The sequence below is a fragment of the Xiphias gladius genome, chromosome 9 (genome assembly GCF_016859285.1).
Source record: "Xiphias gladius isolate SHS-SW01 ecotype Sanya breed wild chromosome 9, ASM1685928v1, whole genome shotgun sequence".
In the NCBI taxonomy this organism is placed as follows: Eukaryota; Metazoa; Chordata; class Actinopteri; order Istiophoriformes; family Xiphiidae; genus Xiphias; species Xiphias gladius.
This window is the reverse complement of record NC_053408.1, coordinates 12,822,403-12,842,464: the sequence shown is the minus strand read 5'-3', so window position 1 is coordinate 12,842,464 and position 20,062 is coordinate 12,822,403. Positions and strand designations below refer to the sequence as shown.

General features: G+C 38.1%; 2 protein-coding genes across 2 annotated transcripts; one reads left to right on the top strand and one right to left on the bottom strand.

Annotated features, from left to right (window-relative positions):
* Window positions 1–2,218: 2,218 nt before the first annotated feature.
* Window positions 2,219–7,006, top strand: LOC120794871 (transmembrane protease serine 9-like). Its single transcript, XM_040136266.1, has 12 exons — window positions 2,219–2,352; window positions 2,460–2,728; window positions 2,884–3,029; window positions 3,118–3,463; window positions 4,167–4,329; window positions 4,437–4,705; window positions 4,861–5,006; window positions 5,095–5,392; window positions 5,509–5,680; window positions 5,772–6,037; window positions 6,169–6,278; window positions 6,382–7,006. The coding sequence occupies exons 1-12, from the start codon at window positions 2,327–2,329 to the stop codon at window positions 6,646–6,648; spliced, it is 2,478 nt and encodes an 825-aa protein (XP_039992200.1). The 5' UTR covers window positions 2,219–2,326; the 3' UTR covers window positions 6,649–7,006.
* A 7-nt stretch (window positions 7,007–7,013) lies between these two features.
* Window positions 7,014–19,736, bottom strand: LOC120794869 (integrin alpha-D-like). The gene is made up of 30 exons (XM_040136264.1): window positions 19,569–19,736; window positions 18,591–18,693; window positions 18,357–18,454; window positions 18,146–18,216; window positions 17,843–17,957; window positions 16,326–16,453; window positions 16,038–16,183; window positions 15,508–15,658; window positions 14,905–15,055; window positions 14,440–14,513; window positions 14,080–14,200; window positions 13,327–13,466; window positions 13,070–13,216; window positions 12,761–12,973; window positions 12,512–12,645; window positions 12,057–12,199; window positions 11,792–11,946; window positions 11,501–11,626; window positions 11,085–11,158; window positions 10,041–10,182; window positions 9,833–9,931; window positions 9,654–9,733; window positions 9,462–9,548; window positions 9,272–9,341; window positions 9,052–9,150; window positions 8,833–8,913; window positions 8,611–8,721; window positions 8,283–8,396; window positions 8,093–8,203; window positions 7,014–7,838 (listed from the first exon to the last, which is right to left on the bottom strand). Exons 1-30 carry the CDS (start codon window positions 19,603–19,605, stop codon window positions 7,731–7,733), a joined length of 3,429 nt encoding a protein of 1,142 aa, XP_039992198.1. The 5' UTR covers window positions 19,606–19,736; the 3' UTR covers window positions 7,014–7,730.
* Between the last annotated feature and the right edge of the window lie 326 nt (window positions 19,737–20,062).

Genomic DNA, 20,062 nt, shown 5'->3' with positions numbered 1-20,062 from the left:
TTAGGTAGGGTGCCTAGTGGGAGGGGCACACCCCATGCCAGGTGACATGTCAAACCAAGCATATAAAGAGGGACAAAGAAGAGCCATCCAGTGACACAATGGCTTTGAGTAAATGGATCCGTATATTGACTCTGACAAGCCTTTTAACAGCAGGTAAGTCAAACTTACGACTGGACCAACATCCTTTGTTGATCTGTAGGTGCTGGAAAGATGGTTTAATAAAGTCGAGTAGGCCTACTCAAATACTACCATCATCTCAAGTTTTATCTACCTCGTGTGACCTAATGTGTCTTTTGAAGCTGCTATGATTTTGTTTTGACTGAGTTTGTGTATTTTTGGCACAGTGTGGCTCGATTATGATTATCCAAGCAGTTGGTGCAGTAATTTGGATCAGGCTGTTATAACAAATGTTGTCTCTGGCGAAACGTGCCTCCAGCAGAAGCAGTCACATTATCTAAGTTATTTATCTGAAATGAAGAACAGATTCTTCAAACTGAGGAAATGTAAATGGAAAGAAAATCTGTCTGTAACGTTTGATAGCTTGACCGAACAGTTGCTGATTCAACTTTTTATCTTGAATTTATTAGACTCATTTTCTCAGGTCCAATTAACTCAGCTGGTTTTACATTTTCAAAACTCATGATATGACTTTGAATGTTAAACTTACGCTCAGTTAACTCACATTTTTAACGCAGCAGAAGAACTTATGTTTTTAAGTTGAAGCAGCCTGAAATGATTTACAGTGTAGTGTACAGTATGCTTAAATTAAAAGGTAAGGTGCTGGTTAACTGGTGCAAAATAGAAATTTTACCAACTATATAATTATTTTCAGTTTTCCTTTCATAGATTAACTTGTCACCATTCAAAAGCTAACCTTCACACTTCAACATGATTAAAAAAAAAAAAACAACTATTGCTTATATAGCAATTATTATCTTTTGCCAATTTATCTTTTAATGCTGAATTGATGCATTAATTTCTAATAATGAAAATAGATTTTATTTTTTAGAAGGCTCTTACATTTAGCCTGTTGTAGTCTAATGTATCTTTTATAATATAGCGATCCTGCCGTGTTAACGTGGAAACTGAGGGTGAGGGGGTACTGTATGTAAGGTTCTAGGGTTGAGTCTCGTTTTGCACACTGTCTGCAGGAAATTTAAGGAACTTTTGACATACTGTAAAGTAATTTATTAGCAGAGTTAATTATAATTTTATAGCTTTTAAAATGTTAGTTTTTACAAGTACCATTAGTTAAGTGCAAATATAATAAATTATTATTTAAATATATAATATATAATTTTTTTTAATGAGTCAATCAATGTAATTACGAAGGGTACCACTTTCTAGAAAGGCACTATTTATAAAGGGTTTATAAGGTGTAATTGATTGCTTTATCAATTATTAGCAATTTTTATACTAATGCTGTAAAGATCCATTAAAAGCCAATGAGAACAATTTTTGGGTTGCCAGGTTGTGGCAGGAGCCCCCTTCGTTTTTTTGCTTTGTGGGAGAGACAACACATTAGGACCAAAGTGCATTTATAACAACTTATTAGAATTTACAGTTTTGACTGTTACAAGAACTCTTTATTGACTATCTTTATAACTTTATAACTTTTACTGTTGGCCTATTAAAACATGAGACACCTATTAGTATTTTTTATCGGTTTACCAGCTTTAAAAAAAACAAACAGTCAGAGGGATTTTTTCTTATTTCAAAATTCCTTCTTATTGAAGAGTTCTAACTGATCTGTAAAGCATTTGTATGTGATTTATTATTTTATTACTTAATAAAGCTATTATTTAATACTTATAAAGTCTTAAAAAGGTGACTTTAGAAATGTGTGTAAGTGTGTAAAAAAGTGTGTAGTGATTACGATGGGACAGGGATCATGAACAGAAGTTGTCACTTTTAATGGAAACTCTTCTGGGGTGTTTGCCTGGAAATAGCCCACACTACTCAGATAACTATGACTAACCCATTTGTGTTGTCTCTGTCCCAGAATCGCATGCTCAACTTGACGGTAAGATCTTTTTTTATACGTAAAGGTCCACATTTCTATTCTATTTCCATTCCCTAACAATAAACATTTCATCTGCTTTCCCAGTGACAACCTGGGAAAATTTTTCACTTATTAATTTAGGATTTTGACTGACCCTCTCAAATTTGGCCCAAATGATCTCTTCCAGTGTGTGGCATCACTCCCCTGAACACCAGGATAGTTGGAGGTGAAGATGCTCCACCTGGAAGTTGGCCCTGGCAGGTTAGTCTGCAGAGGTTTGGTGGCCATTTCTGCGGTGGTTCCCTCATCAACAGCGAGTGGGTGATGTCTGCTGCTCACTGCTTCTCCAGGTGGGTGACTACTGTATAACAGAGATTGCATTTCGATGTCTTTCAGTCTATGGTCTAGCAGTGCTTTTCTTGTCTGAACTGATGCCTATTTGTCATTACTACTTTAGTACGAGTACATTTGGATGGCAGGTTTCTCTTGGCCGTCAGAACCTGCAGGGCAACAACCCAAACGAAGTGTCCAGATCTGTTGCCAGAATCATTTTACATCCAAACTATGACAGTGACACCTTGAACAACGACGTTGCTCTGCTCAGACTCTCCTCTCCAGTCAAGTTCACAGACTACATCAGACCTGTGTGCCTGGCAGCCAGTGGCAGTGTGTTCAACAAGGGTACTGATAGCTGGGTCACTGGCTGGGGCACAGTCGAGGAGGGAGGTGAGAATTTGAACATTTACAAAGGGTCTTTTAAAATAACATACCTGTACATACTGAAGATTTTTTTCCTGAATCTTACTGAGTTTTCTTGCTACTCAAAAGAACATACTGTATGTTGCATGTGCGTAACGACATGTAATGATCTTTTGTTTCAGTGGCTCTCCCGTTCCCTAAAACTCTACAAGAAGTGGAGGTTCCAGTTCTGGGAAACCGACAGTGTAACTGTCTCAATGGAGTCGGTACAGTCACAGACAACATGATCTGTGCTGGTGTTCTGGCAGGAGGCAAAGACTCATGTCAGGTAAGCTTCTTCTTTTCATTTGTCACTGATTGGCAGATGTGTTTAGGATTTTCGGAAATCCTCAGACCTGTCCTCTCCATCTCCTCAGGGTGACTCGGGAGGTCCAATGGTGAGCAAACAGGGCTCCGTCTGGGTCCAGTCTGGAATAGTTAGTTTTGGTTTTGGCTGTGCTCGGCCCAATCTGCCAGGAGTCTACTCCAGAGTTTCCAGTTACCAGTCCTGGATCAACTCCCACATCAGCTCTGACAAGCCAGGATTTGTCAAGTTCACCTCCAGTGGGCTGGATGCTGACAGCAGCTACACCTGTCCTGGTCTCCCAGCTCCTCTAATTACTATTACTGCTGGTCCTGGTACTAGTACTGCAAGACCAGTTACAACCAAAGATCCAGTATCTGTAACCACAGCTCCACCATCTACCATGTCAAGTGCTGAATGTAAGTACCCTGCTTACAACAATGTTTTGAATATGTGTGTCAATCTATAGATCATTCACACAATTAATGAACAATTAACCCAATTTTCAAAAAAAATATAAATTTCAAAACTTTCTTATTCCTTCAGCTGTTTGATCCTCACGTGTGCAGGTGTTATTTTCCCATCATACGTTGATTATTCAGTTGCGCATCTCATTAAGGCCACTGCTTCTGTAATTTGAAAACTGACACCTTTTTTGCCCCCCAGTGGTAGAATGAAAAATGACACAGTGACAGACCGCAGTGACGCGAAGTGACTTAAAGGAATAGTTAGACAAGTCTCTGATTTTTCTAAATTTCAGCATTTTTCTAATGAATCTGTTGAGGTAAGTGTTTATAAAACAATTTGACAATCTCAGTGAAAATAGGTGCAGTCTTTATGTGGGGATGAGGTAGCTTCATGCGCTGATGTCTGCCTCCCTGTCTTTTGTCATACTGCCACTAGGAGATACAAAGGTCAGAAAAGGTCAAATCTTACACATATGGGTTTTAGCTAATCAGCAAGACAGTTACTTTACATGTTAGGTTTTTTGATTACCTAAATATATATCTGTGTTCATGGTGCGTCTTCTCCCTCCATGTAGTTTGATTAAATTCTGCAAATTTCTTGTATGGGACAGCATGGTTAATCAGAGATCCTCTTTCTATGCCCTGTTTTTTCCAGTGTGTGGCATCACTCCCCTGAACACCAGGATAGTTGGAGGTGAAGATGCTCCACCTGGAAGTTGGCCCTGGCAGGTTAGTCTGCAGAGGTTTGGTGGCCATTTCTGCGGTGGTTCCCTCATCAACAGCGAGTGGGTGATGTCTGCTGCTCACTGCTTCTCCAGGTGGGTGACTACTGTATAACAGAGATTGCATTTCGATGTCTTTCAGTCTATGGTCTAGCAGTGCTTTTCTTGTCCTAACTAATGCATATTTGTCATTACTACTTTAGTACGAGTACATCTGGATGGCAGGTTTCTCTTGGCCGTCAGAACCTGCAGGGCAACAACCCAAACGAAGTGTCCAGATCTGTTGCCAGAATCATTTTACATCCAAACTATGACAGTGACACCTTGAACAACGACGTTGCTCTGCTCAGACTCTCCTCTCCAGTCAAGTTCACAGACTACATCAGACCTGTGTGCCTGGCAGCCAGTGGCAGTGCGTTCAACAACGGCACTGATAGCTGGGTCACTGGCTGGGGCACAGTCGAGGAGGGAGGTGAGAATTTGAACATTTACAAAGGGTCTTTTAAAATAACATACCTGTACATACTGAAGATTTTTTTCCTGAATCTTACTGAGTTTTCTTGCTACTCAAAAGAACATACTATATGTTGCATGTGCGTAACGTCCTGTAATGATCTTTTGTTTCAGTGGCTCTCCCGTTCCCTAAAACTCTACAAGAAGTGGAGGTTCCAGTTCTGGGAAACCGACAGTGTAACTGTCTCAATGGAGTCGGTACAGTCACAGACAACATGATCTGTGCTGGTGTTCTGGCAGGAGGCAAAGACTCATGTCAGGTAAGCTTCTTCTTTTCATTTGTCACTGATTGGCAGATGTGTTTAGGATTTTCGGAAATCCTCAGACCTGTCCTCTCCATCTCCTCAGGGTGACTCGGGAGGTCCAATGGTGAGCAAACAGGGCTCCGTCTGGGTCCAGTCTGGAATAGTTAGTTTTGGTTTTGGCTGTGCTCGGCCCAATCTGCCAGGAGTCTACTCCAGAGTTTCCAGTTACCAGTCCTGGATCAACTCCCACATCAGCTCTGACAAGCCAGGATTTGTCAAGTTCACCTCCAGTGGGCTGGATGCTGACAGCAGCTACACCTGTCCTGGTCTCCCACCTCCCCAAACAACTTCACCACCGACCAGGCCAAGAACTACTACCAAAACTGTAACCAGTCCTTCACGTGAGTGTCCTACAAAGAATCTTTGAAGTCAAAGTTTTACACTTTTAAAATTTGGATTATTTTGTTTCCTCTATCTGCAATTTATTTTGGCTTCTCTATCAAATTGTCTCTTTAAGGGGCAGTGTGTGGCAAAGCTCCTATGAACAATCGTGCTGTAGGTGATAGTGGTGTTGTGCGAGGAGGAATGTGGCCCTGGATGGTGAGTCTCCACAAAAATGGGGTCTATACTTGTGGAGGAACCCTCATCGCTGATAACTTTGTCCTCACTGCAGGCCAATGCTTCTCTACGTAAGAATAAAAGTAATTTGTATTAATTACTCATTGAAAATGTTAACAAGGGGAGATGTATTTCTAAGGATGCCATTTTTCCTCCTCACAGCCCCAATCCAAATGTTCGTGAGTGGAGTGTGTTTCTGGGCCAGAAACACGTGAATGGTCATGAGGAGTTTGAGATGTCTCTGGGTGTTGTGAACATTACATTGAGCAAAATGACAGGCTCCAACATTGCTCTGCTGCAGCTGGCTAAACCAGCCAGCTATGGAGATTATATCCAGCCTGTGTGTGTGGACATTAGCAGTGACAGATCCTTTCTCATTGGTAGCCCATGCTGGCTGGCAGGCTGGGGGAAGGGGAGTAAGAACAGAGGTAAGGTTTTATCAAGTTTGTGTCTTAACTTTTGCTTTCAGTGGATCTTTGATAGTTGCTTTATCATGTACAAGGCTTAGATTGATGATTCACAAAAACTGTATTCATGTGAGTAAATGGGATTTTTCTAGGTGCTGTTAAAGCTGGCTCAGGTCTTCGAGACCTTGAAACTCAGGTGGCAAGTTGTGGGAATGTTTCTGAATCAGAGAACATTTGCACTTATACCATGGACCTTCAACAGGTAAAAAAATGTTTTCCCATCAACCGGTGTTTCTCAAATCTCTTTACATTTTCATCAGGGCAGACGTTTTCAGATTGGGTAAATCCTCTTATGATATTCACAGGGAGATCAGGGCAGCCCTCTTCTGTGCAAGTCAGACTCATCTTGGTTCCAGGTGGCCATCGTAACAATGAGTGGAAGTAAATCTGGCCGTGCAGATGTTCAGCTCTTTACCAAAACTTCAAGATTCGGGTCATTCTTAAAGGAGACAGTTGGTGACATGCCGTCTTCTGCAGCAGCTGCAACAAGTAGTGCTCCAGGTTTCACAACTTCCTTATTCTTGACTTTCGTTGTCTCCACTACGTCTGTGTTCCTGTTTTCATGCTGTTAGGTCTGTTGTTGGGGATGACTGAAGTAGTTCATTATTGCACTTAATAGTCAAGCTGACTGATAGCTTTGACCAATCTGCTTCAGTCTTCATTTATATTCTGTACTGTGAATACACTTACGATACTCAGGTTAAACTAAAAAGAATGCATCATGAGACACTTCCAAAGAAGTCTATATTTTTATAACAGAATGTATTTTACTGTAATATGTGGAACATTTCTCAAAGGTGTACAGGGAAATGTCTTTTTCAAAATGTGTTTCAGTTAATCCAGTTAAATAAAGAAAAGTTTTTATTTTATGTATTCTTTAATACATCATACTGTACCTGTTTTCTTTCAGTCATGTATGAAGAAAAATGAAATGTAATATCAATCACATATATAATAAATATTGATGAAGCAACAATTTATGTCTTTTTACATAAATTGGGCATTCTTAGATCAATATTGAATATTTTATTATTTATTCCTAAACAAAGCAATTCAGACTGTCAACAATAGTTCCATCAAATACAATCATTTTTAGCAAGTAAGCAACTCCTAAGCATACCGTGTATATATATGTGTGTGTGTGTGTGTGTGTGTGTGTATGTGTGTGTGTGTGTGTATATATATATATATATATATATATATATACACAATATATTTTAGCAGAGAATTATGTAATGAAAATCGGAATTCAGCTGATTTTTTTTCACTTGACTAAAACAAAATGTGCAAACACAAATAGTTTGCTGAAATTTGAATGCAGAAATGTTTCATAGTAGAAGAACAATACGCTGTTTAGTTCAAAATGTCAATTTGTAAAGCCTTTCTAAAGCCCCTGTCACATTACAGCAAATGCTGGATCACTTGGGCTGAGTTCGAAATCATTCCCCATATAGTGCACTACATTTACCCTCCACCATTTTGTTTGAACTCGGTTCCCAAACGTTTTGTCTACCTTTGATCCCTCGTCACTGGGTGCTTGTGTTCTAAAGAAAATGGTGAATGAGTGAATGAGGGAGTGAGGGAGTGATTTCAGACACAGCCAAGCTCTTTTTTACAATCAGCACAGCCGGTGTCAGTTAGATATGAACTGATTTTATGTTTGATTTTCTTGTGTGGTTGCACCTCCATCATCCCCTGGACCTGCTCCTTCTCCTGCACCATCATTAATCATCTCGTTGTATTTACTCTTGAAAAATCCAGCCTGAGAGAACAAAACAAAGAAAGGCATATAAAAACATTGAAATCCTACATTAGAGCTGCATTATAAATACATGAAAAGAACCAAACCAGACACGAGAATAACTTGAATATTTGAAAATGAAAAGATATTGCATTTATTTATTTTGACTGGGTGCAGTTTGCAATAATGGCTTTTCAATACCACACCTTATAGTGGTTTAATTGTCTCCCTGAAGCTGTATTATAAACTGAAACAATGTATATACAGTGTCTCACCTTATACAGGCCAGCGGTGAGTAAAGCCAGTAGAGCCAACCCTCCTAGCGATCCTCCAACGATCTCTTTGGTGAAGTCTGGTTCTGGATACACTTCTACCTCTGCCACAATCTGAGAGGTGAAATGACAGAATGTGGATCAAATTCAAGATCATTTAAAATAGAAATAAGAGAATTTAATGTGTAATCACCTTGCGAATAGGAGGTTTGTTATTAAATCCTGTTGAAAAGAAGATGTACTGGTTTCTGTCGTATTCCAGACTGGCCGTACTGGTCAAGAGGAATTTGGCAGATTGAAGTCCAATCTGTTTGAGAATTAAAGGGGTATAGGATGAGCCTTTTGACATGATCTTTATTGATGTTCAATTTTATTACAAAATTGATTATTTCTGAACATTTAACTAAAACATATTTTACCACTTCATAGTCAGGACCAGTTGTAATCAACTACTTCCAAATGTGGATAAAATGTAAACTCATAACTCAGTTTGTTAAATATTATACATGCACATCAATTACCTGCTTTATCCATCTTGAACTAAGGTTGGCAGAGATTTTGTAAATTTTATTCTCCAGTCTTCCCATGAACCTGTTGCACTTGAACACTCGGCACTTGGCTACAGAGCAGTCCTGTCGGTGATTAAAAGAAGGCAGAGAGCAGAGACAACTGTAATTCACATTTATAAATATATACTGTAATTAGGTTAAATCCCAAATTGTAGATAGTGGAGTCATACTTACCACTACTTTATTTTTCTGTATCCGAGCAGCAAAATCTGTGAAATTAGGCTTTTCATCTTTGTCTCTTTGGCAGTCTGGAATCTGAAATAGAGCCGGTTCATGTCAGTTTAACACAGAACCAGATGTGGTCCACATATAACCACATCCCATCCATCTATCCACCCATCCTTGAAGTTGTAGTTGCATAAAAACATTTGAGACACTTTTGGGTTCAGTTACCTGCAAACTGCTCAAATCCACCCAGATGTCTTCATCACCGAGCTTTACCGGCATCCTGATCACCACAGTGAAATTCAGCGCTCTGATGTCATTTGTAACCTAACAGAAGAGGAGAAGAGAAAAGGATGATATGTATAAGGCTAAGCAAGCATTAAAGTCAAGTCTGAATCAAAGTAATGACCATTCAAATGATCATTGATATTATCTTATGATATTTTACCGTGATTGATTGTTGGACTGGTTTCTGCAAATTATTCTTTCCAAAGGTGAAATTGTTGTAGCTGAGGGAACTAATCATATTAAACACAGACATATGAAACGTTTTTTCAATATTAGGTAATACAGTGTCAACTTAAAGTTATTATTACTTTTTAATTAATTTCTTTAGTCTCACACAGACAAACACCAACCTTTCAATTGTAATAAAAATGCTGTACTTCACATTAAGTCCTTTCATTTTGTAAAGTTCACTTGAATTGGAGTGCTCCTGATTCCCACTAAAAGAGAGAAGAGTGAAATTAACTGTGCAAATCACGATATGACTGTTGAACACATACACACTTGCATAGTTCTGTGCTAATAGGCAGGCAGCCGAACAGTACCTGGTAGCATTTGCAGTGACAAAAATCCTGCCCTCAAGTTGACTGTTGGTTTCGATCCCATAGGAGACGATGAATAAAGCCTAAAATGAATTGATTGAGAGAGATCAGATTCCCTCCACGTTTTGCCCGACTGTCTCTGCAGCAGCAAGAGGAGATGCTGCTGTACAAAAAACACAAACCTTAGACATGCTCTTGAAAATAGGCTTGTCAATAGTGCAGTCTGTCTTTCCTCTTGATAAGCCATCTTCACTGTCCAAGGAGTTGCACTCAATTCTTCCCTTTATTAAAAACAAATACATAAAACAAAGCACACATCCAACAGAATTCCTGTATGAACCGAAAGAGGAGCTGACCATGGATGAATTGAAACAGATCCTGACACCTTACCTGCAGACTTGTTAACTTCCTGTAGGAGAGCCCGACTGGGTACGTGAGAATAACGTGGCTGTTGTAGGCGTTTTCCTCGCTGTTCTCGGCTGATACTATTACATCCAACAGTTCATCAATGCCCACTCTAATCTCTGAGGATCTGACAGATTATGAAAAAAGAGAAAAATGCACAGCGATACCTTCAGCTAAATGCTTACATCCCCATGCTAACATGCCCATAATGACAATGCTAACATACAGATACTAAGTAGGTATGATATTTACCATGTCTGCCATCTTAGTCTAGAGTGTTAGCATGCTAACATTTGATAATTATCAAAAAAAACAATGTACGGCTGAGGCTGATGTGAGTTTTGCAGGTATTTGGTCATAAACCAAAGTACTAGACAAATTAAAAATTAAGACCTGATGATGGCGCCACATGAAAACTTAAGGGATCACCGAAGTCACACAGAATTCATCCTGAGAGGGGCATGAATGTGTGTACCAAATATCATGGCAGTCCATCCAATAGTTGTTGCAGCTTTTTTACATAAAAACACAAATTAGAACATCCAAGCAGTGCTAAAGGGAAAGTCAGGGGATCTGTAAAGTCTAGGATTCATCCTAGATACCAAGTTTCATGGTTATCCATCAAGAGGTTGGCAGTAGTAGTACTAGATATTTAAGCCTAAACCAAGTGGTGAACCGACCGACCGGCTGATAGACAGACTGACATCGTCTTCTTTGGAGCCATGCAACTGGCTAAAACATTATACAAAGAGAGTTGGGGTTGCTTGTAACTAATAGTCCACCGAGTACAAAAAGAGTTCATCCACCAAATACTGTGCCTTTTCCAGTGTACAATATTGCTCACTGAAAAAGGCATAGCCAGAATATCTGTTTTTTTCTTTTACTGCCCTGTTCTGAACACCAAAAATTCAAGAATAGAAATAAAACAGCATGCTGATCCATTTGAATGTGTAAACTCTTTGTACTTTCAGAGAAGAGAAAAGTAAATGTGCCCACGCACTCAGGTTAGGGTTCACTTCTGTATCTCACCTGTTGAAGTTGAAATCCACTTTCAGGTTATCTACACATTTCTCGTCAGTGCCGCAGTTGATCTCAAACCCTAACTGTGGATCAGAATACAAAGTAAAACATATTTGTTCAGGAGAGTAACAGCAAACAGCCAAAAAAGACATGAGCGTTTGACTCTGTTTGCTGACTCTTACAAATAAAATTGTTTTTCATTTCATAGCACTGCAGAAGTCTCCATTGTAGCTAATGTGCAGTGATAATTTATGAGGCAACTATGAAAGTAATTCACAAAAAGCAGTGGCCAAAGTGAAGCTGTTTTCTTAACTCTATAAAAACTAGTTTTTCTTGTTCAGTTAATATTCTAAAGACCACACGTAGGAAGTATAAGCAAGTTAAAACTGACCAATGAAACGAGGCTGTCTTTAAAGGTTACTTACACGATGAAAGGTTGTTGTTAGAGCCTGCTGGGCGAGACTTGGTTTGAGATTTGTATTAGAGGGCAGACCGTCAAAGGTGAATCTGAGCTCATTGAGAAGTGCATTGAGAGCATCTTCTGGACAAGCCTGCAAGAAAAAGGTGCAATTATGAAATACTATTTGTCAATGCTGTGAGAGTTGGTTTGAAAAGGACTATTTAAAACAGCATGGGCATCAAAAGTGGGATTTTTTTGTTTTCCGGGACTGGTTGTAGTAAATTTTCCTCATGTTATTAGGTTTTCAGCAACTCACCTCAATAAAGAACCTCACTTTGACGCATTGTCGCTGTCCTAAGGTAATAGTAATTGATCCGTTCTTCTCACGTTGTGTATCACTGATGTAAGCTCTGTTGTTTGGGGCTTTGCGATTGGCATCCAGTGTTAAAGTATAATTAATCCTTGCTCGAGCTGGAATAAATTAGAGTTTGATCTACATGTTACTCGTGTACACACATGCAAGTATTTAAAAGGATGGACAGTGGCTCTGTGGTTCAGAAAAAGTGAGGCGAATGAGGAACCTGTGTCTAGTGTAGATTGTCTGGTCATGGTAAAGCAGATTTCCGCTGTGTTCTTCAGTGGTGTTAAGCAGTTTGAGTTTTGAGTATGGATTTGGTTTGGGTTGAATGACACCGTAGCTCCTACCATTACTATAGGTCTTGATCTGTAAAGTGACAGCAGGAAAATATATTAGCTCAACCTTTGGCTTTGTGATGAATAATCCCGTAGGATACCAAACTGACAACAGTTGTATCTTATTTTAACTGCCTGATCAAATCCAATCCATTATTCTTGAACTGTATTTGCCTTAATTAATACAAAGAAACTGAATGACTTAACATTTCTTTGCTCTGCACACATTGCAAAGCTGAAGTTTAGTTACGCCTGGAGGTATAAACTTCAGGTTACAAATGAACAAAAACATTACAGTGACAAAAGACAGTAATAACGAATGACAGGAGTATCTTGTACTAACCTGAGAATGACAACTGCGCCCTTTGAACCCACCGCTATGTCAGGCAGATTGTCCCGATTCCGGTCAAAAGACAACTGGCTGATCGATATACCGAAGAACTTAAGTCCTGAATGGACTTCAGAGCCAGCAATTCTCTATGTAAATTAAAGTATTTTAGTTCCTCAAATTGAAATTTGTATAGATTTTAAATACAGTGGAAAACATAAGGCCTTGAATATTGTATCTGTTTAATCTTCTTTGCTGGCTCACCTGTGAGTAAGTAGGACTGATTTTCCCCTGTCTTTCGCCATGGAATATGTAGATGCTGCCATGACCGTCATTCTCCAAAGGTGCTCCAACTGCCAAATCACTGAGAGCATCTGTGTTAAGATCCGGCAGCACAGCAAGACAAGAGCCAAACCTTCCTTTGTCAGACACTTCCCCTCTCAGTACGAGTGGAGAATCTAACTGACACTCGACAAGCTGGTGAAAATATACAAATGAGAGTCAATGTTTTCATGGGCTTTAAAAAGATAAAAATAGATGAATTGGCCGGCACTAGATAAAACTGTCCTTTACCAAACCAGTTAATCTGCAAACGTAAACTCTTCCCTCTCTATCATTTTCCTTGTACATAGGGGCAGATATAAGGATTAGGTCAGTGAAGCTGTCATCATTCACATCCATGGCACAAACCGTTGCCCCAAAATATTCACCAGTCTGAAACTGTGTAAGAAACAAATCATCACGTAAAGGAAGAAAACAACACTTTTTATTACAGAAAAAATATTTTTTCAGTATTCTACCCACGGACCGTCTTAACAGCAAGCACGCACCTGCCATGGAAAGGGATCGATCTTTTGTTTCAAGATGTGCTTTGTGTCAACCACCATCACAGCTCCTCTGTGTTCATATCTTGGAGCGCCAACAATTGTCAATGTGCCTTGTGGTGTTTTAGCAATTGCCATGGAGTAACCTAGAATTTGAAAGTCAAAGCCGTCAGTTCAAGTATCCAAAGGTTTAGCCAATGTAGACAAGTTGTATATATATTTTTCCGATTTTTGTAAGTGTTACTCAGCAAAATTTTATCATTAGCTCTGCAGGGAACAAAGTTGAAAATTACATATTTCAACAAATATTGAAAATAATGTTTTGTTTAATTATACAGATTTCAAATAAATGCTTTGGGTCACGCCCTATCCAGTATTCCTTCCTTCTTCACATTGGTCTTCCCTGATGACATTTGTAAAACCATCCAAATTTCTACACTAGCTGTACTTCCACAATTTGCTGATATCTTACTGGCTTTTGCGCAACTCTTAATCATAACTAGCATGCTCAGTGGCAGGTGTAGAATTTGTTTCTTTAAAGGGTTCTTAATTTACCTTTAAATGTAACTTTGGTGGTCGATGTTTTTTTTGTTTATATTTAGTTGATTTTTTCAAAAATACGTGTGACGTAAAATACATTTTAACAGAAAAATATATGTGAGAAGTATGTGTCCAAAAGATGAGAGGAGGGATTACAGTAGAACAGTGCATATACAACTCACATGTGTATGCATTAGTTTATCTCTGTAATATTCTTACCCAGATAACTGTCATTGTTCACATTCAGAGGCTCAAATAAGTACGCCCTCTCGCCTCTGATTGTGTATTGCCGGTAGCCTCCTTTCCACGTGTTGGCACCAACAATAGCCAGCCTGATTCCCTGCAATTTAGACAGACATTTAGAGAAAACGTGTTTCCTATAAAACCTCACCCAAAGAAAAGGCTAAATGCATTATAGATTCAGAGCATGAATTCTGTTCAATAGTGTAGTTGTCTGTGTGCTTTTCAGCCAATTAGGCTGACATAGAGACATGTGTGAGTGGGTGTCTGTATGTCTCAGGCTATATAGTGAATATAGTGAATTTCTGGTGTTTTTGTTATTATTATTATTATTATTACCCCAGGAGCATAAGCAGCACTGAATCCCTCTTGAGCCATTTCCATTTTCAGTGACTCTCCACTGGACTGAGATCCTGTAACAGCAAAAGAAATGAGCACTTAACTTTCTCTATGCAGCTTGTATCAAGCTACATTGATGGATTCCACAGTTATATAAAGTCTGTTACTGAGTTGGTTTACAGTGGCAGTCTCAATAAAACAACAAGTCCATGCTTAAACTGAAAAAATTATGTAGATTTAAAATTTTATTACAGCTTATTGTTTGTTAAAGCAGTGTCTGAGTATTTTCTTATATTGTTCATTTCACTAATATATAAGAGGTGGATGTTCAGCTTCAAATGAGACTCTCTAATAAACAACATAAAAGTATTCATTGCTGACTTTTTGGAACTAGAGCATTTACAGTATTTTCAATGGAAAATGTAAATATGCTTTTAAGCTGTTATGGTAAGTCTACATCTGTACCTTCAATAGAGAAGATTTTGTCCCGCAAACTCTGCCCTATTATTTCAAGTGCGTCAAAGTTCTCCACTTGAAACATATGGTTTGTCGAGGGAGAAGAGGCAATGGTAATCAGTTCCGCTTTTGCACTGTCATCAATAAATGCCCTCCCCACCTAGGGATGTTGAGAAAACATATTTGAGTTGATAAACTGTGCAGCAGACTTGATTTGTTGACTTTTTAATAGACGTTTTATAAGATAAACGTTTTAGCCACGTGTACTAGACGACAAAGCCCATTTATATTAATTACTCTCGAGCTGACTGACAGATCTTTAATAGACAAGCTAACTCTAGACAGAAACTAAATCCAAGATGACGCTTCTCTGATGCTTTTTTCAATTATATATGAAAGTATGTTTCAAATTCACACGTTTAGACAAATCAGGGACGGGCCTCTGAGGTAGTCAAATAGCATCATGTGACACTGCAGACTCAAAACTCACAGAAATATAGTACTGCTAGTCACTGCAACTTGAGCTGTATGTCTTGCTTAAATGCATGAAACAAAAACAAGGCCTATTTTTGAAAATACATTCTGCACGTTTGAATTAACTGAACAACTTACCCCAATAGCGAATCGAACAATATTGAAATCATTAGCCAAGCGTGCTGCCCTGTTCAACTGATGTTTGTCATTAGACGCTCCATCGGTAATGACTATCAAGATCTTCTTCACATTTGATCTGGAACCTCTTGCTGGATTGAAAACATTGTTGCTGTCAAAACAAGAAAGATATAATTGGTTTTTGTTTTTTTTTCACTTTTTTTTACCGTGACTTTTGTAGTGTTATAGGGTTTACTGACCTGGCTGTGTAGGTCAAAAAAAATGTATTAATAATATTTCAGGAGTTTTTCTATTGACAATTTGTCAACAGTTTTGTCACTTTGCTGAACAGCTGCGGTTTGTGTTTCAAAAAACGTGCATTATCTCGATAGTGCAAGTATATCGGCTGAATTTTCCACAGTTAGCTCTGCCGGTTGTCCAGGAATGTAAATAAAAATAATAAATGTCTAGCCCTGTTTGGGTCTCTTCCTGTCCAGACAGGAAATCAACATGATGATTATATCATACTTTAGCATCACGTCAGCACTTACACCATAGTTGTAATGGCAGCTGCTGTATAAGTAGATCCTCCCATTTTCTTTATTTGATCAATTTTAGTCTCCCATGATCCAGATGTTAAAAAGTTATCAAAGTAATAGTGGATTTTGGTTTGCGTAGAGAACTGGGCAACAGCAAACTGCAAAAAGAGAAGAAAAATTGTAGTGACATAAATATTTAACATTTATGGAAACAATTGTCTTTTTTTCAGGACTGCACCGAAAATAAATTCTCTGGGTCTGCACAATAGTTTAAGTGACAGTGGGAACACAGTCCTTTACCTGTGTGCTAGTTCCCTTGAATGAGCCGACCAGATTTTTCACGAAATTCTTCATTTTTTGAAATTCAACAGTTGATACGCTGCCTGAACCGTCCAGCAGAAATACAATATCTGCTAAGGCTTGGCACTCTGTCAGAGACATGGGTCAGGAAATAGGATTATCCATTAAACATTCATTTGAACATTTTTCCACAGACTATATTATATCATGTATACATTATATATGCAGCAGAAAGATTCTGGGCTAAAGTAAATGAACTATGAATACTTTATACCTACAGTACAAAAACTTCCCTTTTAATGTCCTTTCATTGTACCTGCATTACCTAGGTGTCTACCTCAGTAATACCTTTTCATTTAGTTTGGGTTCACACAAATCATTACTTTCATGTGTGTTTTAATTACTGTAAATGTGATCACTTTTGATGCTGAATTTTGTTTTATATTGTTGGACATGGTGTAATCTTTTTTGGTTAAATTCACATATTTGATAACGCAAGAGCACAAGAGGTGTGTGGTTTGGGTTTCACAGTGAATAGGAAGGAATTAAAAGGAGGACAATATTTTGCCATAATTTATTTTCCTTATAATCTAGACATGCTTCTAGAGGTGTTGTTTAAATTCACGTCAAAGTTCTAGCTTAAAATAAATGTATTGTTTGTCTCAATATTTGCATTTGTATCTACTTCTATTTACTTTAGGAATGCCCTTCTGTTCTTCTTTCCTTGCATTGGGTGGAAGCCAGTGTTTCTCAGCATCCTGCAAAGCTGTGACCACTGTAGATATTAAGTAAATATTTTTCTTTGATATCTGCAGGCAAAGAGGTCTTCCTTGCTGTGCATGTACAGTATCACGTACATACCTGCTGCCTTTGCAGATGACAACAAAGGGGATGTTTGCTACCTTTGGGAAAGACGTCATCATCCAATGGAGACCTGCTTTACAACTGCAGGTAAGCTAAACTTGGTTTTTCCAAACTGAGTCCTGACCTCAGTTGTCCTTCAGCATTGTACACTTGGACACTTCAGTCCAGGGTTAGATTAACAAAAAACAACCTTTACCTTTATTTCTGCAAGGAGTTTGATGACAGAGTTATTTTATTATTTTTATTATTTATTTGTTCAAATTTATTCAATTCCATTTATTTTATTCACTGTAGTTTTAGTTTATAGATAATAAATCTCATTCCAATACACGCGCTTGTTGTTATTGGTATTTCTTTCTCGCATACTGTATATGTAAGAACCTACTCACCAGACTGTTTGATTCAGAAAATGTAATTGTAAGTTATTGTCAACACGTACAATTAACATTTCTATTGTTAATTTCCTCTCGCTTGCTGCATACTGTATGGCTAGCTGTTTGTTTCAGTGTTCAGACAGGAATAGGGAGGAATTTAGGGCAAATCACTCCAGAAAAGCCCCTTGCCAAGGTGCTACAATGCACCTAATCCAATGCTAATGCTAATGATGTGCATGTTACTTTACCTTTTTCAGCAACTCAACATACTGTATTTACCTTCAAGAGACGAAGGCACAGGGCTTTGAACAATATCAGAACGGTCTATCTGAAAGCATACACCTCTGTACATGGTGATACTTTTGCAATCCTTTGGGATGGTTGGGCCACATGCCTGGAAAGAGACAAGTTCAAATCCTTATTAACAGACAATACATTGATCTGTTTTCCTGTCCCTTAAACATACATTTTCAAGCTGCAAGAAGGCAAGAAATACAAAGTTAAAAAAATTCAAGAGGAATTTTGACTGATCTCTGCACTGATATTTACAATGTACAGGAAATCTCTAGTTTAACAACTCACCAGGGTGTTTTGTGTGGCGGGGTCACTTGTCATTGTCAAACCAAGGGACATGTTGACTGCAAAATCTGGCACTGAATTGAAAACATTTAACAGTTACGTAAAAACACTCATATTATACTCAAGTAATGACAATCCCTGGTGGCAAAATACCTTTTACTGCGTAAGTTTCTGGACTTTCTGTCAAGACATTTAGAAATGAATAGTTGCCTACCTTGAATTTTCAAATTTTGGCAGGAATCACCAAAGCATTTATATATTTGCCCCCTTCCATTTTGTGAATACTGTTCAAGGGGAGCACTGGTAAGCACGCTGAAGAAATAAAAAACAGACAAACATTTAAGAGAGCCAGTCCGATAAGCATAGTGTAGCTAAATAAAACCTATATTTTTTATAGTAAGAAATTTGTTTATGTCCTCACCGCTGTGAGACACGCATCTGCACTTACTCTGATTGTCTTTGCACCACCTGGTAGCCAAAACCGGCAGCACTGTCAGTCCATAACTTCCAAGCCACAAGATCGATATTGAAAAAAAGGCCAGTTTTTAACACTAAGAAATGAAGAAGAAGAGACCTGAATCTGATTTAAAGCCACTGTGTGTAGAATGTTATTGTGATGATAGCAACCTAAAAATTATTCTCATTGCATATGTTTTTGTCTGTAGGAAAATCTATACACTCTTAGTGTTGCTTTCATTCTGTTTATAGGGTATAGTGGTGTGAATTGATGTCTACCACACAGTATTTTTTGATAATACCACTAGGGAGCACCAAAGTCAGAACATTTCAAATCCTAAACATAGTGTCTCTAAGCAATTGTTCATTTAACACATTTTCAAAATTACATTCGTGAGCCAGTTATTGGCTGTTCTGATAACTTTTGATTCCTATTCTATGGATAATTTCTTCTAATCTTTAAAAGCAGAAGAGACTGTTTTTACATAAAAATAATGAGACCAACTTGAATGTAAAGATACGGTATACTACTTTATATGGAACCATGTAGGACTTCCTTCTATACATGGTTTTCTGACAATGACTGATTTTTGTTGCGCTATCAAATCCTTCCTTTTTTTCCTTTTTTGGCCAAAACACTGGGTTCTCTAAAAATGTCAGAACAATAAAAACTGTTGACAAACCACATGACAACATATTTTCGTCATGGTCAACAACTTTGCAAGAGATTGTGGGAAAACTGTTTTTTTTTAGTGCAATACTTGCAATTGAATTTTATTCAACATAATAAAATAATAATAATTTATGATAATTAGTTACTATGCTACATGATTTACAGCTGAATGGTATTATAAATGTTATAAAATATCATTTAATGAAATGACACAATAATATGTCATCACAGCTGGTACGAATACTTATAAAGAGACAATGTAAGAAAAAAAAGTCGGGAAGTTTGAGGTTGTCTTACCTGACAAGAATACTGTAGTAGTGATTATCCAGTCCATTGTGTTAGTCCCATGGAAAATGCTCAAAGTATGATGTATCCTCCGAGCTCACATAAATGTGTTTGGAAACTGTGAGAGGTTACTATTTCTACCACTGTCAAAGAGGGATATTTCGAAAGTAAACTGCCGAAATCATACATAGACTGCTCAAACACAAGGTAGGTAGTTAGAGGAACTCGTATGTAGGAGGGGTTAAATTGATGACTCTCGTATAGCAACAATATATGCTGTCACTTGATTACATCAATTGTCAGCATATAGTCAAATTTTCAACTGAACCATGTGCATTGTTAATTCTGATTCAATCTTTCAAGAAATTTTTTTTCAAAGACCGATATGTCAAAGACTTCTATTAAGTAGAGGGAATTCATTTAAAAGGCTGTTTCCAAGCAACCAGATAATACTACCCATGATGCAGTGGATACTGATACTCAATTAGATGTTGGGCTGATAACTA